Genomic DNA, 17,348 nt, shown 5'->3' with positions numbered 1-17,348 from the left:
CTGACAGCGTGAGACAAAACGTTGTATCATCGCAATAGCTCTTAAGTGATGGTTGTCGGTTAGAGAAACTCTCACAACAACATTTTGTATTCTTATATACACAGAGTTTATTTTGTATTTTCATACACAAACAAAGTTTATATTGTATCCTTGCATACAAACTGAGTATATTATATTTTTAAATACATTGAGTTGTTTGCTACTGTTTTGAAAGCTTTCCATACATTGCATCTATTATTGTTGCTTTATATTGAGTTGAGTATCCAGAGTTTGTACCAAGAGTTGAGTGTCTTATTATTGAGTTGAGTCTTATTTCACTGAGTTGAATATCTTATCTTTGAGTTGAGTATCTTATTTCTGAGTTGAGTTATTGAGTGAGTTGAGAAGAGGTAAGTATGTTTCTTTTTCATCAAGTTCAAGCTTATGTTATGCTTTAGAATTCCCCTTACATGCTCGTAAATTCCTCATACTGAGCCATTTGGCTTGCATCGTTTCATGATGCAAATACATGTATTCAGGGTCATTAACATGAGTTTCGTTGATACCACATGGAGTTCGAGTTAGCTATGGTGAGCCTCATTGCTTCCGGAGGGTTCCACTTTTATTTTCAGTTATATCAGTTGTTAGGATATCGTGGGTCTTGTCCCGATGGATCATTTAGAGGGTTCATAGATAGATAATAGAGTTTCAGAAGTCTGTTCATTTATTTTATTAATTTTTTTAAAGACTTAAGTTGCCTATTTTATGGCGAGTTGAATAATTTATTTTTATTTGGAGTTTTTCATTTGAGTTAAAGCTTTGTATTTGAGTTTCATGAATTTTTATTCAGTTTTTAAGGTTTGTATGTTTGAGTTAGTCTTCCGCTTGTAGTCAGCCAAGATGAGGGTTCGCTTGGGGACCAACAATGGTTCTCGAGTGCTGGCCACTCCAGGGTGTAGGCTCGGGTCGTGATAGAAATACTCCATGATATTTTCAGAATATGTGTGACCGTCTCTATTTGAGCTCAAATTTTGTGGGCTCATCGATGACGACCTATAAAATGATACTTATTATTTTCAAAAGATGAACATTTTTTTTTCAATTTATGTTTTAGGAAATTGGAATTTAAGATTGTCTTAATTTTCATGTATATTGATCCATAGATTTTCCAAAATACGTGTGACCAACTCTTTTTTAGCTTAAATTTGTTGGTTCATTAGTTACAACCTAGTAAATGATACTTAATTTTTAAAAGGTGAACATAATATTTTTAAATTTATGTATTACAAAACAAGAATTGAGGAAAATTTAAATTTTTCGAATGTATTAATTCATTATTTTCTGAAATAATGTGTGACAACTCCACTTGCGTTTATGCACAGTTCTCCCTAAATAATTAGAGCATACAATACCGAATATTAATCTTGCAAAAATAACTTCAAAATGAAGTAATAATTATCTAAAGCAACAAAAGGTGGAAAAGACGGTTAAAAAAAAACAACTACTCCTAATAAGCTTCCGAAAAAATATTCATTAGAGAAGCTTAAGATTCGCGAGCCAAATTCAAAATTTAAAATTTTATAGGTTCTGAACAATAGGACGTGACCTCCAACAATCTGTAACATTGTATGTTTGAGTCATTACAAAAAGGAAAAGCTCTTGAGAGAGGCAAAAGGAAAAAAGTTTAAAATTTATCTTTTTACATATTTAGTAAATCTTTTAGTACATATATAAAGTTTGAGCTAAAACTATTAAATTCGATCAAACTTATATAATCTTCAACTGCCCTAGCTTAAATATCATATTATTTCTTGCCAAATTGCCAGATACTACATGAGATGTCTTTCAGAAAACACTTCAACTTCTTCTGCATCATATATATGAAATTAAAACAACACAAACTTTTAATTAGAAATTTTTAAAAAAGCACATTTAAGTAAAATATTTAGTATAAATATCAATTAAGTAGTTTTAACTAATTAATATAAATTGTTGTACTTACACAAAAATTAGATGTGGATTTATTTTCGTTTTCTTCCGTTTCCATCCGTTCATACCTCTGCTCCTTATTTTTTCGACGAAACAAACGTGGAAATGACGATCCTATCCTTCTTGTCCATCTCTTTTTCTAGAAAAGCATATGATTCATGGTATAATAAAAGAGTCAAATAGAAGAAAATTTAACTACTCCTAAAGTTAAGTGATTTTGTCACCAAAGGAATCGTTTAATTGGTGACAAATTTAACGATTCTTTCGTTGCATTAAGGTACACAATTCATTGTCCTTGCTAGCGTGATTTACTCCATGATATGTCATTCTTTTTGTAACTGATAATAATAAAATAAAAAATAAAAAAAGTGTCCCATAAAAAGGCCTAGGGGCAGAGGGAGTCATTTAGGAAGTTGTCATGTTATATCACGTCAAACTAATGAAGTTGGAGCTGTGACTTAGATAAAATAGATTAGTTGATCATTAGTGCTAACATTAGTTAGTTAACACTAGAAGATTCCTAACAGAGTTAGTTAGTTTGTTAGTTAGTTAATGCTTTACAGCTGTCAATAGAATAGGACTAGATGTGTATATAAAGGAGAACTTTAGTGTATTCTCCAAGTAATTCAATTCACTATGTACTGATTTCTCTTCAATGAAGATGCTTATTTCTGTTCTCTAGTTTCTCTTCATAATACATTGTTATCTGCATTTGCTATTTTGTATCATGGTATCAAAGCATTGCGGCCATTAATATGGTCTAGATCAGGTGTGTAAACAGGAGAAAAGCTGGAGAATCAATGGCAGACGTGATTGATAATGAATTACCTGAGAAATTAGGTCACAATCATTCATTGTATCTGAACAATTCAGATACATCTGGAGTAGTTCTAGTCTCTATTCAATTGACAGGATCAGAAAATTATTCTGTATGGAGTCGATCGATGAGAATCGCCATACTTGGACGAAACAAGTTGGGGTTAATCGATGGAAAATGCAGAAAAGAGAATTTTGGTCCAAATCTGAAGGATCTGTGGGAACGCTGCAATGCAATAGTGCTCTCATGGATCATGAATTGTGTTTCAAAGGAATTGTTAAGTGGGATCGTGTATTCATCTGATGCTTGTGCAGTATGGAATGATCTTAAAGAGAGATTCGACAAGGCAGATTGTTCAAGGATCTTTCAACTACATAGAGAAATTGTGACTCTATCTCAAGGGACAAGCAACATTTCTGAGTATTTCACAAAATTACGACTACGTTGGGCAGAGTTCGATTGCTTAGCTCAATTTCCCAATTGTAATTGTGAAGGTGCGCGAGGTTTTGTAGAATTCATGAGCAGACAAAAGTTGCTGCAATTTCTTATGGGACTGAATGAAACGTATGAACAGGCTAGAGGTCAAATTCTGATGCTTATCCCAATTCCTTCTGTAAATCAGGCATACTCGATGATGATTGAAAGAGAGAGCCAAAGGAATATGGCTACTGTTACGGGGTCAACTATGAATATGGATATTGCTGCTTTTACATCTGGAAGGAACACACAACATCCCAAGTTTAAGAAGAATTGAAATGTCCAATGTGATTACTGCAAAAACATGGGTCATGCCAAAGTCGATTGTTATAGACTCATTGGTTACCCACCAGATTTCAAGTTTAAGAAGAAATTTGGAAATCAGAATGAGCATAATGTACGGGGAGGAGATCAGAGGACACAAACTCAGGCTCATTTTGTGAAGAATGATACTGGAAGGATATACAATGATGAAGGAGGACCTAGTCGAGCTGCTTACAATGAATCCCACAGAGATTTACCCAATAATAATCAGAATAGAATGATGTCTGATAGTCACATAGGGGGAGGTCTTTCTGGTACACACTCAGGAGATTGGTACAGAGGACCCGGTCCTTCTAACTATGCTCAAAATCAGTACAATCAGATACAACATCACATGGATAATCCACAGCATCATGCTCAATTTCAGAGGTTAACTGGCAAGGAGAATATGGGAGAATCTTCAGCCAACATGAGCAATTTTGCAGAATCATCCAACATGGGAGGTAATGCCTTTGCTTCACATGCAGGTAATATATCTCATCCTCCTATAGATGCATCTAAAGAGACTTGGATCATAGACACATGAGCCTCTAATCACATGATCTCTAATAAGAATATGTTGATAAATGAAGTGACGATTCCTGTTAGTGATAGTAATAGACAGGTTCACTTACCCAATGGTGGTTCAGTAGCTGTTTCAAATATTGGTACTTGTGAAGTTATTGATGGACAAACAGTGAGCAATGTTCTCTACATTCCAGATTTTAGATTTAATCTAATGTCTGTTTCCAGCCTAACTAAGGAGTTACAATGTTCAGTCACCTTCTTCCCTAACTTTTGCGTATTCCAGGACCTCTCAAGTGGGAAGGTGTTGGAGATTGGTGAAGAACATGAGGGACTCTATCTGATGCAACATAAAGAACCAGTCCACACTAACAACCAACCACTTAGAGGGATGATAGCAATTAAGAATAAAGTTGACATCTTGTTGTGGCACAGGAGATTGGGTCATGCATCCATTGGAGCTATGAAACAATTGTTTACTCTTGATCACAATGAATGTAAACATGCTCTAGATAGTTGTGAAATATGTCCTCTTGCTAAACAAACTAGAATGCCTTTTCCTATTAGTGATTCTAGAGCAACTTGTGTTTTTGATTTACTGCATTTAGATGTTTGGGGACCATTTCATGTACCTACTTTCGATGGGAATAAATTGTTTCTCACAATTGTGGATGATCATTCTCGAATGACTTGGGTCTACTTATTGAAGTTGAAAAGTGATGTTGTCATCGTCCTGAGATCTTTCATCCAGTTAGTACTAACTCAGTTTGGTAAAACTATAAAGATAGTGAGGTCAGACAATGGAACAGAATTTGTAAATTCAGAATGTTATTCCTTGTTTCAATCCTATGGGATCATACACCAAAAATCTTGTGTTTATACCCCACAACAAAATGGAGTGGTGGAGAGAAAGCACCAATATATTCTGGAGTTAGCTAGAGCAATTCGATTTCAAGGTTCCATTCCATTGAAATTTTGGGGACACTGTGTATTGGGTGCTGTTTATATGATGAACAGATTGCCATCTGTATTCTTTTCAGGGAAGACCCCTTTTGAAGTGTTTCATGGTTGCAAAGGGTCTTTAGATCATTTCAAGACTTTAGGTTGTTTGTGCTATGCAAAAATCTTGCCACCAGGGGATAAATTTGCACCAAGAGCAATGCCTGCTGTTCATATGGGATACTCTGAGGTCTCTAAGGGCTATGTTTTGTACAACTTGGACACTCATAGTTTCTTTATTTCCAGAGATGTGAGTTTTAAAGAAGATATTTTTCCTTTTAAAGCTCATGTCCCCTCTCATCCTGTGTTTATAGACTCTTCAACAACTGATGCAACTGATGATTTTCAGCCAGCCATACCACCAGACCCTGCAGGTACAGAAGTTGTTATTCAAACAGCTGAGGTCACCAGACAATCTACTCGACCAAAGAAGCAGCCCTCCTGGATGACTGATTTTGTCACTAATGCAGCTGTTGCATCTACTCTTTATCCTCTCTCACAGTCCTTGAGTTATGCTCATTTGTCCTCACAATATCAATCATACATCTATGCATTCTCTTGTATTCTTGAGCCTACATCCTATCAGGAAGCATGTCGTAATCCCCACTGGATCTCAGCAATGCAAGATGAAATTCAGGCTCTGGAAGCTAATCATACCTGGGTATTAGTTCCTTTACCCCCTGGTAAAGTTCCCATTGGATGCAAATGGGTTTATAAGGTGAAATTCAAGGCAAATGGTGATTTGGAAAGGTACAAGGCTAGATTGGTTGCCAAGGGATACAATCAAAGAGCTGGTTTGGATTATCAGGACACTTTCTCACCAGTTGTGAAGATTGTTACAGTGAGAAGTGTCTTGTCTATTGCTGCTGCTTCACGCTGGCACATTCACCAGTTGGATGTATACAATGCTTTTTTGCAGGGTGATTTACATGATGAGGTTTACATGTCTCTTCCTGAGGGCTTTTCTAGCCAGGGGGAGAACTCAGGATTGGTTTGTAGGCTAGTAAAGTCCTTGTATGGTCTTAAACAAGCTAGCAGACAGTGGAATGTCAAACTCACCGATGCATTAATAGCTTCTGGTTTTGTGCAGAGTGGTTTGGATCACTCATTATTCATCAAAAGACTTCATGGACATATTGTAGTAGTGTTGGTATATGTGGATGACATGTTGGTAGCTGGTAGTGACCTAAAGTTGATTGAGCAAACTAAGGAAGAACTACATGCTAAATTCAAAATCAAAGACCTTGGAACTTTGATGTATTTTTTGGGGATAGAATTCAGTAGATCATCCAAAGGGATACTAATGAACCAAAGAAAATATGCCCTTGAAATGATAGAAGAATTGGGGTTGACTGGTGCCAAGCCATCATGGACACCTTTAGATATCAACTTGAAATTAACAACAGTTGAGGTAGACAAAGCATCAGGAGTAACAGATGATCCTTTCTTAACAGATATAGGATCCTATCAAAGGCTAATTGGAAGACTGTTATATTTGACATTGACAAGGCCAAACATTGGATTTGCAGTACAGACATTGAGTCAATTTTTACAAGGGCCAAAGAAGTCACATATGGAAGCTGCTATCAAGGTTGTTAGATATGTAAAAAGAGAGCCTGCAAGGGGTATTCTGTTCAGCAGTAAAAGGGAGAACAAATTAGTAGCATATTGTGATGCAGATTGGGCATCATGTCCCAACACAAGGAGATCTGTAACAGGGTTCTTGATCAAGTATGGAAATTCACTAATATCATGGAGGTCAAAGAAACAGACAACTATTTCAAGGAGCTCAGCAGAATCAGAGTACAGAAGTATGGCATCTACAGTTTCAGAATTAGTATGGATCATTGCATTGTTTAAAGAACTTGGAGAGGAACTGGAAATGCCAGTGGATCTTTTCTGTGACAGCAAAGCAGCTTTGCAAATAGCAGCAAATCCAGTATATCATGAGAGGACAAAACATATAGAGATCGATTGTCATTTTATTCGAGAAAAGATACAAAAGGGGCTAATCAGACCATTATACTTGACAACACATGAACAACAAGCAGATATAATGACAAAAGGATTAATCAGGTCACAACATGAATACTTAGTATCCAAGCTAGGACTTTTGAACGTATTCACACCAGGCAGCTTGAGGGGGAGTAATGAAGTTGGAGCTGTGACTTAGATAAAATAGATTAGTTGATCATTAGTGCTAACATTAGTTAGTTAACACTAGAAGATTCCTAACAGAGTTAGTTAGTTTGTTAGTTAGTTAATGCTTTACAGCTGTCAATAGAATAGGACTAGATGTGTATATAAAGGAGAACTTTAGTGTATTCTCCAAGTAATTCAATTCACTATGTACTGATTTCTCTTCAATGAAGATGCTTATTTCTGTTCTCTAGTTTCTCTTCATAATACATTGTTATCTGCATTTGCTATTTTGTATCACAAACAAAACGTGAATTTTCGATGAAAATTGACTTGTGAAAGCTTTTCAGACAAATTATATTTTGAATGACATTTTGACAGAAATATTCATCAAAAATTCACGTTTTTTTTAGTAGTACATCAAAATGGAAATATGAATTTACCTTATGCTTTTGTTTTGTATTATTGGATGAAAATTGAGGATGCGTAGAATTATCATGCCTTAATTCATGAGCATAGGCCAAAAGTTGTGCATGACGATCGTACCCTCTTGTTCTTTTTGTGCCCTTAGGCATCGATAAAAATTCATTTGCTTGAGTTCTTTTCAATTGATCAAATTTATGTGGATCTATGGTTGATGAAGATTCAACATAAACACTAATAATCACCCCTTTCAGAGCCATCTCAAACCATTAAATTTCTAAACGCTATAAGAAGAAATTAAGATCGAAATCTCGTTCATCAAGATCATAAAATCTCCCCTCTCGCCCGTATTTCTTTGCGTTTCTAGCTTTTATTGATGCTCTTTACAGTGTTTTCATCAATGGTCATAAAAAGAAAATTAGAGTTTAGAAGTTTTTTGGTTAAGTACTGGACCTATTAAATCATGACTATATTCGTTTTTTTAATTAATAACTCGATAGAAATTGGAGCAGGTGAAAATTTCCAATTTTATGCAAATGTGTACAACGAAAACCACTCCACTAAACTCTATGTCAACTAATTCTGATGTAACATGAAATGCTATTAATTGGTTTATCAATTTTTTATTTTGATGTAACATATATAATATTTTAGTTCAGTTTAAGTGTGTAACCACAACCATTTTATTAGAAGTGTATTGCAACACAACAATATCATACCCAACATAATTTTATAAGTAGAGTTTGAAGAGAATATAATATATACGGATCTTATTTCTAAAAGTTATTTTCAATAGATCTTCGGCTCAAATCAAATATAACCAAATCATGATATTAAGAATTAAAGAAAGAAAAAAAAGGGCAACCAATTTATAGCAAAGTAAACCGAACAAATAGAACAATATAATGGGTAATAGTAATAAAAAAATAGGAGGATAAAATACTAAACGCATACTAACTAATACTACAATATTGAGCAAATATTACCCTTTTACACTTTTCCTCGACCATCAAATCTTCATATTTAGGGTCATGTCCTCAGTAAGATAAAGAATAAAAATGTGATGTCCTATCTAATTTCTGCTTGTCAGTTCTTCTTCAACGTATTTCTATCTCTCCTAAAATTTACTATAGTCAATCTCTCACACCTTCACCCTTCATCTTCATATGTACGAACCTTCTCAATCTCACTTTCCTCATCTTATATGTCACGAAGGTTACTCCTATCTTGTTCCGTATAACCGTGTTTCTAATCTTATCTCTCTTAATATGCCCTCACATCCATTTGATCATTCTCATCTTCACCACCTCATCTTTTGAACGTGTGCTTTCTAGACTAATCAACACTCTGCCACATATATCTATGTCAAATTTAAAAGATGTCGCGTAAATTGAAACTAAAACTTTGAAAGTATATGCCTTTGCTAGATCTAATCAATCATTTTAGTCTTAACATAATTTCATTGAAAAATTAGTGTCAAATCAATTGAGAAGGACTTAAGGAGTTATCAAATTAAGGTGTGTTCTCTTTCACATATTTAGTCAACACTAATTATGGCCATGTATATCTTTTTTTTTTTCCAAGTTGATGTGATTGTCTGCCGATAAGGATATTCGCCAAATATTTTTTTCAAAAGAAACGAGGTGGATACTAATCCAAATTGTGGCCTAAAATAAAAGTCTAATCAATCTCAAGATATTTATATAGTCAATTAATTATTTTTTAAAATCTTAAAATATATAATGACAATGTAGGCAATATAATTTTACAATTGAAATTAAAAAAGCTAGATTATTCGAATGGTAAGTATTATTTACCTCTAGTTAGACCAATCTTAAAATTATAGCTGGCCGAAAGTAATAGTGATTGGGAAGCTTTTAGGGAGAAATAAAAAAAGAAAAGCAAAAAAAAAAAAAAAGAATAGTGAACATTTAATCTTTATCTTTATCCTAAAAGGTAAAAAGTCTATTTTTAATTTGAGATCAAGTAAAACATATATCAAAATCAAAGTAAAAATCTGAAAAAATATCTAGAATGAAATAATAATGGAATATGAAAAGATAGATATTTTAAAATACAAACAATTTTGAGTATGTATGACAGTATGTGTATTGCCAAACCATGGCCATTCATTTTCCAACTTGAATTTTAACCACTTCATATGATTCCTTCTTGTAGAACAAGTGTTTATCACCCATTTAAAGAAAGGTTTAAATTTTATGGATCGATAGTCAAGAGCGGAGCTTCATTTTTTTCAATATATTCGATAAAATTCAGTAGTTTTAGATCAAATTATATTTTAAAACTAATCTAGTATATGTAAATGAACTAAGAGTCCAACACATTGTATTTTTAGAATTTAAAATTCATAAATTCGAAATTATAGTTCTACATCGATGAAAGTGTATATTTTTTTCCGTCTCTATTTATACAACAATCTTTTCTTTTGTTTAGTCTCTTAATGAGATGATTTATGACCATAAAAAATATAATTTAATTTATATCATAAACTTTAAAAAGTTTTCTTTTTCTCTAAAAATTCATCTTTAATCAAATACATTAGCATAAATTGAAACGAAGAAAATAATTTCTTAGACATATACCAAATTAAATTTTAAATCTAGTTAAAATCAAATAAATAATTTTACTTTTTTTAAATTTCGAGTCAAATTAAAACAAGAGAGCAACTAGAACCATGAGAATGAACTACTTCTATGTATTGCCATAATTTGTTGTCAAAGTAGAGGTGAATAGGTAAGGGGTGGAAATGAGTGGTACAAACCAATACTCCCTTAAATAATAGAGTAAACCAAGAACTTCATAGGCAAAGGGGTCCCATCTTTGTGTTCTATTTTTGTGGATCAAATTCTTGTCTACATTTAAATACTCCATAGACTCTATACCCACCCTCAACACCATGGCGTTTTAGACCTAGGTAAAAAATTCCATTTTAAAAGAATATCTCATGCAAGTTGCCACTAAAGACTAACACATAGGGATTATATACAATTTCAAGGTATAATTATTGCTTCTATTTCAATTTATGTGACTAAAAATTAGTCTAGAAAAATTTCAGAAAAAATTTGTCATATTAATCGGGGCAAAACTATCTATAGAAAAATTACGTAATTATATGATTTAAGATAATATAATCTCTAAAAACTCCTATCATTTGAATTAATTAGAAAAGTCTCTTTTTTCCTTAATCAAATACATTACAACTTTGTTTGTATACAATGTTTCTGGTACAAATGTTATTCATGATACATAACCTTAGTTATTTCAAACCTAAATTGAATCTAGTTTATAATGTATCTGATACATAACTTATATATCGTTTACTATGTATCGAAACGAATGAACAGTGAATCCATGAATGTTGAAAAATCCGAAATTATGCTAATTTGAATTTATTTTTTTAAGATAGAATTTAATCAGCACAAATATTGTTATTTTCTTCCTTTCACTTGTTCAAAACATGAATGATTAATTAATAAAAACATCCATTCTAGGGTTTAAGATTGACATATTTTAACAATACGCAACATATTGTATTAAATTAGTTAGAATGTACACAAATTGCCCTAAATACCATAATTATAAAAGAAAAAAAGTTCTCAAACATTCTGATTTTACGAATTTCTTCTCATTATCCTAAAACAAAAATAAAATCTTATCCTATGATGTAAAATTCACTACTACACAAAATTCACCAACTATATGATTTGGGTAAGTACTAGTAGAAATTGAAAAAAAAAGAAGCCAAAACGTCAAATCAATGGTGGCCTGTTATAAATCAGCGGCGGCGGGCAGCGGCGGCGACATACATCAGCTATCCTCACCACGATTAATTCTTCCGATAAGCTCCATCGTCGCTGAACATCCAATATTTTCAACCCGACCCGGTAGAATCTCACCGGTTCTCTGGATCTTTGAAGGCATTCTCATCGAAAATGACTTCACAAACTCAGCTGGTTCGTCGCCGAAGTGATCCTTCGCCGCCGGCGATAGCATATTAACTTCCCGATGTGATGTTGAAGTTCCACTATCATCCTAATACAACAAAACAAAGAAAATCAGAATCAATTATTCGCTATAAATTCATTTCTAAAAAATGAAATCAAAACATTCATACATCTTCACGCATTCGCTTCAAAGAAAAAATTTGAGTTAACGACTCATCGCTGCTACTCGACGAACTCGCCGGCTGTGGAGGCGGAGTTGATGACCACGGAACAACTTGAATATCTTCCAAATCAATTTCCTCCTCTTCCTCTTCATCTTCTCTGTCAGTTTCTTCATCGTTCACGCATCTCTCACATACAGATACCGTCCGGCCAATTTTCGAACCGGTAGCTGACCAAACCGTCGGCGATTGACACACGTTGCATAGCAACGACCTGGAATGCTTTGCTACCAGAAAGTTCGCCGAATGCACCTTCAAATCACAATCCCAACACAAATTCGCGTGGTCAGATTCACAGTAAATCCTAGCTAATCCATTACAAAGCTCACAATTCTTCATCGTTAAACTTTCTAGAAACTTCTCTAACAGAAAAAAAAATCTTCCAGAGAGAAAATCGAGAACGAATTTTGGAGTAATTATCTGTTCGGAAAGAGAAGAAGATGGATAAAAACAGAGGGCAACTTGCAGTGTATAACTGAAACAACCTCAACTTTGAATATATTAACGAAAATACCACGGGATATTTTAGTAACGATGAAATTGGGTAGAGGGGTATTAATGTAATCTCAAAGAAGAGAATTCAGAAATGGACATCGAAACGACGCAGTATTAGTGGGCTGCTGTTTCCTGTGGTTGATACAAGAGGATATTTTTGTTTTGGGGGTATGACGTGGCAGAATGAGGCTGAGGGAGAATCTGATTTGCTGACGTGGATTCATATGGGCCTAGTTTAAAAGGGCCGTGGGCCACGTGAACTAGTAACTAATGGTGGGAGTTTGTTGGGCCCATGGGGACATCATTTTAAAAAAAAGGTAGAAATATATTGAAGAAGTACAGGAAAGAAGTGAATAGACATTCAATTTATTGAGAATATGATCTTAGATAAAAGTATGAGGAGGATATGTATTAAGGTAGAATGTTAGTAGTTAGTAATGTGTTTTCTTGTTGAACGTTTATATAAGTGTTACTATGTGTTGTTCTTGACCCTCAATTATCGTATTATTTTGTCTTAGTTTTTTTTTTTGGTTACTATTTGTTATTTTTTCTACTTCCATTACTTCATTTTTGTGACTGTTTTGGATTGTTTTTTCTCAATTTGAGGATTTATTAAAAATAAAATTTCTCTATATTTAAGATAGGGTAAGGTTTGTATACAATCTAGCTCTACCATTTCTAAATTTTACTTTGCAAAACTACACAACATATGTTATTGTTATTGTAGTCGACATCTAAGAAATAAAATAAAATAAAGAATTATTTTTAACCAACAATCATTTAGAGCTTGTTTTGTCACTCTTCTTAATCACATTTGGATTGATTTGAGGCCTGCTTATATCTGATCTAATCATCAGTCTTAGTAAGCACTTTTGGGCTAACAAGCAGTCCAATAGGTTTAGTTTCACAATTAAGCCTAATTGGATAAGCAAAATTCAACACAACAATGGATATAGTCCCCTACTCTTCACTACCATGATGAATATATTGTACGTCAAATTTCATGTCATTGTTTGGATGCTTGTTGTTTTTATCTCGATAGAGACGTAACATCTACGCACCTTCTTTTCTTTTTTTTTGAAATTACAATTATGTAGTTTTCTTCCTCTAAGTCCATGTAAAAAAGTTGTCTTAACGTTCATTTAATGACTTCTGAAAAATCGTACATGACAACTAAAGTTATTAACATTTAAATGGATGTAATCTTCGTAATCAATGAGTATGTGTCAAATTAATGGCAAAAACATGCACTGTCTAACATATTTAACAACTCTTGTCTTAAATTTCTAAAAATCGTACACGATGACTAAAGTTATTAACACTTAAATGGATGTGATCTTCGTAATCGATGGGTATGTGTCAAATTTAGGGATGACAATGGGGGATGCGTGGCAGGGTGGGCTTAAGGCTATGTGGGGTGGGACGGGTTTTAAGGTTGTGCGGGGCGGAAGGGATGCGGGCGGGATTGAAGTGGTTTTTAAAAAAAATAATGTGGGGCGGGGCGGGTGCAGGTATATGTGATTTTATGTGGGTTCAAACTTAATTTTAACTTTTTACATGTTATAAGAGTGATAAAACATTATTTATAAAGATAATTTCTTTAAAGCTACTAAAATATTCAAGATAGTAAATGAAAATGGTTCAATACAAAAGAATTTCTTACATGTTTTTCAATTGAACTCTACAAAATAAAATTTTAAGTCATTATCTATTAAATTAATACAACTTAATGAAAAAATAATATTTTTTTTTAATTTTATATTTAGTATCAAACTTAACTAGAAAAAAAAAAATTTAAAAAATTATGCGGGGTGAGGTCTGGCGGGTTGGAAATAAAAAAAAGTTGTTATATGGGGGAGGCGGGAGGGATTAAAAATTTTGCGGGTTAATCTCAACCAACCCCGCCCCCGCCCCGCACCGCCCCATTGTCATCCCTAGTTAAATTAATGTAAAAAACATGCACTGTCTAACATCTTTAACAAAAAGTCTTATCTTATATTTATCAATAACATCATCATCGATAGGGGTGGGCATGGTATGATATATACCGAATTGCCACATCATATCGAATTTTTTTATACCATGATTTTAGTATTATGATATTTGGTATGGTATAGGGTATACATTTTAATTTTTTTGGTATTCGATACGGTATTTGGTATTTAGAATAACATACTGAAATACCGAATATCATACCGAAGTATATTGTTACATAAATAACATATATATATTATTAAAATACCAACAAATATGCAACCTAGTATTAGAACAAACTAAATGTTTAGAAGTTGAAATTTTGACTATTCTATTTTGATTGAAATGTATTTGAATTTTAATTGATTAACAAACAGAGTTGTTTGTACTTTATTTTGCATGTATATATCTACATGTGTAATGTGTTAGTATAATACAATTGAGACCTTTTTTTAGTTGTCGAAATCATTCTACTCTATTATACGAGTATATATTAGTTGAAGTTAAACAAATTATGTTTACCGATTTACCATATTTTAGAATACCAAAATCAAACTTTAATATACCGAACCATACAGAATTAAATTGATATAATATTTAAAAAATCGAATACCAAAATTATAATATCAAAACTTTCAAATATCGTACCGTACCATACCATGCTCTCCCCTAATCATCGATTCCATTTAAAACCTAAGCTTTAAACATTTCAAAATGTGATAGGGTGCTACATTAAATTAATATAAAACAGATTAACTTGAAGCATTTTTTTTTTGTTATGAATATTATCGTTAAAAAAAGAGCTGTTGGATTGGAGACAGATCTTATTGCTTAAATCAGCATTTAATTATTTCATGTCGTACAAATCTTTAGTTAAATCGATGTACCTTAGGCCAAAACCTCCAAAAATAATATAATCCCCCTCAAAGAATGTGATGCGATGAAGCTTCTCCTCCGCTCCTCTCTTAACTATAAGTCTTGATTCGAATTTTAGGTATGAAAACAAAATCTTTAGTAGGGAACACTAACTATCTCATGAATGAGATCCTAGCTACCTGACGCGAATTCAAATTAATCGAACTTCAATACGGATAATGAAAATTAAATATAAACTAAAATTAATAATAATATACTCTTTTGTATTAAATTATTTATGGTGTGCTTTTACATGTTTCTTAAAAAAACATTAATTATGAGAGGTTGATTATTTTATCTTTTATTTATGTTTAAATTAAATTTTTTTTATTTTTTTTTATGTGTCATCAATTCTTGACTAAAATGTTTGTAACTTTTTAAGAATAATTACTACTCCTGCTAAAGTAAAATGAAAAAAATAATTAATTTTATCTTGAAGTTTTAAAATACAGTAACAAATAATTTAACACAATTATTTTGAAAAATCATTATAAATAATTTAAGACATATAAGAGTATATATAATATAAAAAATTCCCAATTGTTGTGATATTATCTTATTAATTTGATTTTAGTCAACTCCTAGAAAAGACAAAGGAGACATATACCCTACTGTTGGGAGATGCTGCAATACAAAATTAGGTTGGAATTTTTTGATGAATATTTGGGTCATCAATTAACTTTAACCAACACCTTGATGTGAGATTTCATTAGAAAATATTTTATGTATTTTGATTAGTGGTGATAAATAGGTGGGTTGAGTAAAATTTGGGCAGGTTGAAAATAGATCAATATAAAATGGGTAATAATTCAACCCGTCTATATTTCCTATTGGTGAAGATGAGTTGGGTAAAATACAAGTTTATTCATATTTACTCATAGTTTCATGAGTATGAGTAAATAGTACTTTACTTTAGAATTTAACATGGATAAAATATTTTAGTCTTTTTTTTTAGATGAAAAATGTTGAAAATACTTTATTTAGTTTTATTGTACCATCAAAGTCAAAAAAAAATTCTATAACTTTTCAATATAAAATAAATTTATGTAATGACAAGGAAAAAATATTTTTAATTTCAAAGTAAGGGAATATTTGCATTTTAGGAGTAAACGTGCTTAAGGAACTTTACACAATATCAATACTAATACATGATTTGCTTACTTTACAGTTTACACTATTATTGTTATCCAATATAAAATTAAACAAATAAAAAATATAATTATAATTAACAAAAAAATGCATATGTAATATAGTATATATTTCTTTAGAGGGTCAAAAACTTCACCTTTTCAATTATATAGAGAAGAATAATTCGAACATAAAAAATAAGAGAAGTTACAACACTTTTGGTGATATTATAAATTTTGAGTGAATAAAAGTTGAAAGTTAAACCCATATTTAACCCATCTAAATAGTCACTCACTCAACTCATTAAAATATGGACGGATTGAGCGGGTTACCAAAATATAGGCTCATTTTATCAGCACTAATTTGGATAGAGTGGTGGCATCTATCACTAAAATTTATTTATTTTAATAAATAAATATAAGATTCATAAAATGTGCATATTCAAATTTTCTATTTTTATATCTTTTTTGGGAGAGCTGAAATCTTAATTTTTTTACTAATTTTATAAAAATATTATTGTTATCTTTTTCTCTAATTCTGCAAAATAATATGTAACATAAATATAAAATATAATAATAATATATAAATGTAAAATAAAATATTAAATTTATTATACAAAAATAATTAAATAAATTTTTAAATGAAACTTAACCAAACTTATGAAATGTGCTAATTAATTAATAAGTGATATATGATAAATACATACATATGGAAGAAATATTTTAGTCTTGAAAAAAATATCTTTTTGTTTCAACAATAGAAAAAACTGCTTCTGCTTCCATTTAAAAACAATTTTACTGATTTACTCTAACGCTTAATTTTTCAAAAATGTATTATTTTTTTTCAAAATAAATGATTTTGGGTTACCAATTATAATATCAATAACAAATTTTTAATATCATTAAGATGTTTATTCGATAATTTCTACAAAGATGACATGTCACTAGCTTAATTACTTCATTCATTTCACTGCTAACCGTTGATACCCACCATTATCCG

At 32.0% G+C, this 17,348-nt stretch overlaps 2 protein-coding genes across 2 annotated transcripts; both read right to left on the bottom strand.

Moving 5' to 3' along the window:
* Window positions 1-1,783: 1,783 nt before the first annotated feature.
* Window positions 1,784-7,911, bottom strand: LOC125820963 (uncharacterized). The gene is made up of 3 exons (XM_049500388.1): window positions 7,672-7,911; window positions 1,982-2,107; window positions 1,784-1,846 (listed from the first exon to the last, which is right to left on the bottom strand). The coding sequence occupies exons 1-3, from the start codon at window positions 7,909-7,911 to the stop codon at window positions 1,784-1,786; spliced, it is 429 nt and encodes a 142-aa protein (XP_049356345.1).
* Window positions 7,912-11,283: 3,372 nt separating this feature from the next.
* LOC125820961 (putative zinc finger protein CONSTANS-LIKE 11) lies at window positions 11,284-12,248 on the bottom strand. Its single transcript, XM_049500386.1, has 2 exons — window positions 11,787-12,248; window positions 11,284-11,704 (listed from the first exon to the last, which is right to left on the bottom strand). The coding sequence occupies exons 1-2, from the start codon at window positions 12,174-12,176 to the stop codon at window positions 11,480-11,482; spliced, it is 615 nt and encodes a 204-aa protein (XP_049356343.1). The 5' UTR covers window positions 12,177-12,248; the 3' UTR covers window positions 11,284-11,479.
* Window positions 12,249-17,348: the final 5,100 nt, after the last annotated feature.

The sequence above is a fragment of the Solanum verrucosum genome, unplaced genomic scaffold (genome assembly GCF_900185275.1).
Source record: "Solanum verrucosum unplaced genomic scaffold, falcon-dt-bn FXZP01000289.1, whole genome shotgun sequence".
Classification (NCBI taxonomy): Eukaryota; Viridiplantae; Streptophyta; class Magnoliopsida; order Solanales; family Solanaceae; genus Solanum; species Solanum verrucosum.
This window is presented reverse-complemented; position numbering and strand designations above follow the sequence as displayed.

What these genes read in the sequence shown, in the direction of transcription:
- LOC125820963 (XM_049500388.1), bottom strand. Translation starts at nt 7,911, where the DNA reads ATGGCTCTGAAAGGGGTGATTATTAGTGTTTATGTTGAATCTTCATCA. An exon ending in ATACAAAACAAAAGCATAAG is followed by an intron (nt 2,108 to 7,671) that starts GTAAATTCATAT and finishes ATGCTTTTCTAG; the next exon opens with AAAAAGAGATGGACAAGAAG. An exon ending in AATCCACATCTAATTTTTGT is followed by an intron (nt 1,847 to 1,981) that starts GTAAGTACAACA and finishes TATATGATGCAG; the next exon opens with AAGAAGTTGAAGTGTTTTCT.
- LOC125820961 (XM_049500386.1), bottom strand. Translation starts at nt 12,176, where the DNA reads ATGAAGAATTGTGAGCTTTGTAATGGATTAGCTAGGATTTACTGTGAA. An exon ending in TGAAGCGAATGCGTGAAGAT is followed by an intron (nt 11,705 to 11,786) that starts GTATGAATGTTT and finishes TTGTTGTATTAG; the next exon opens with GATGATAGTGGAACTTCAAC.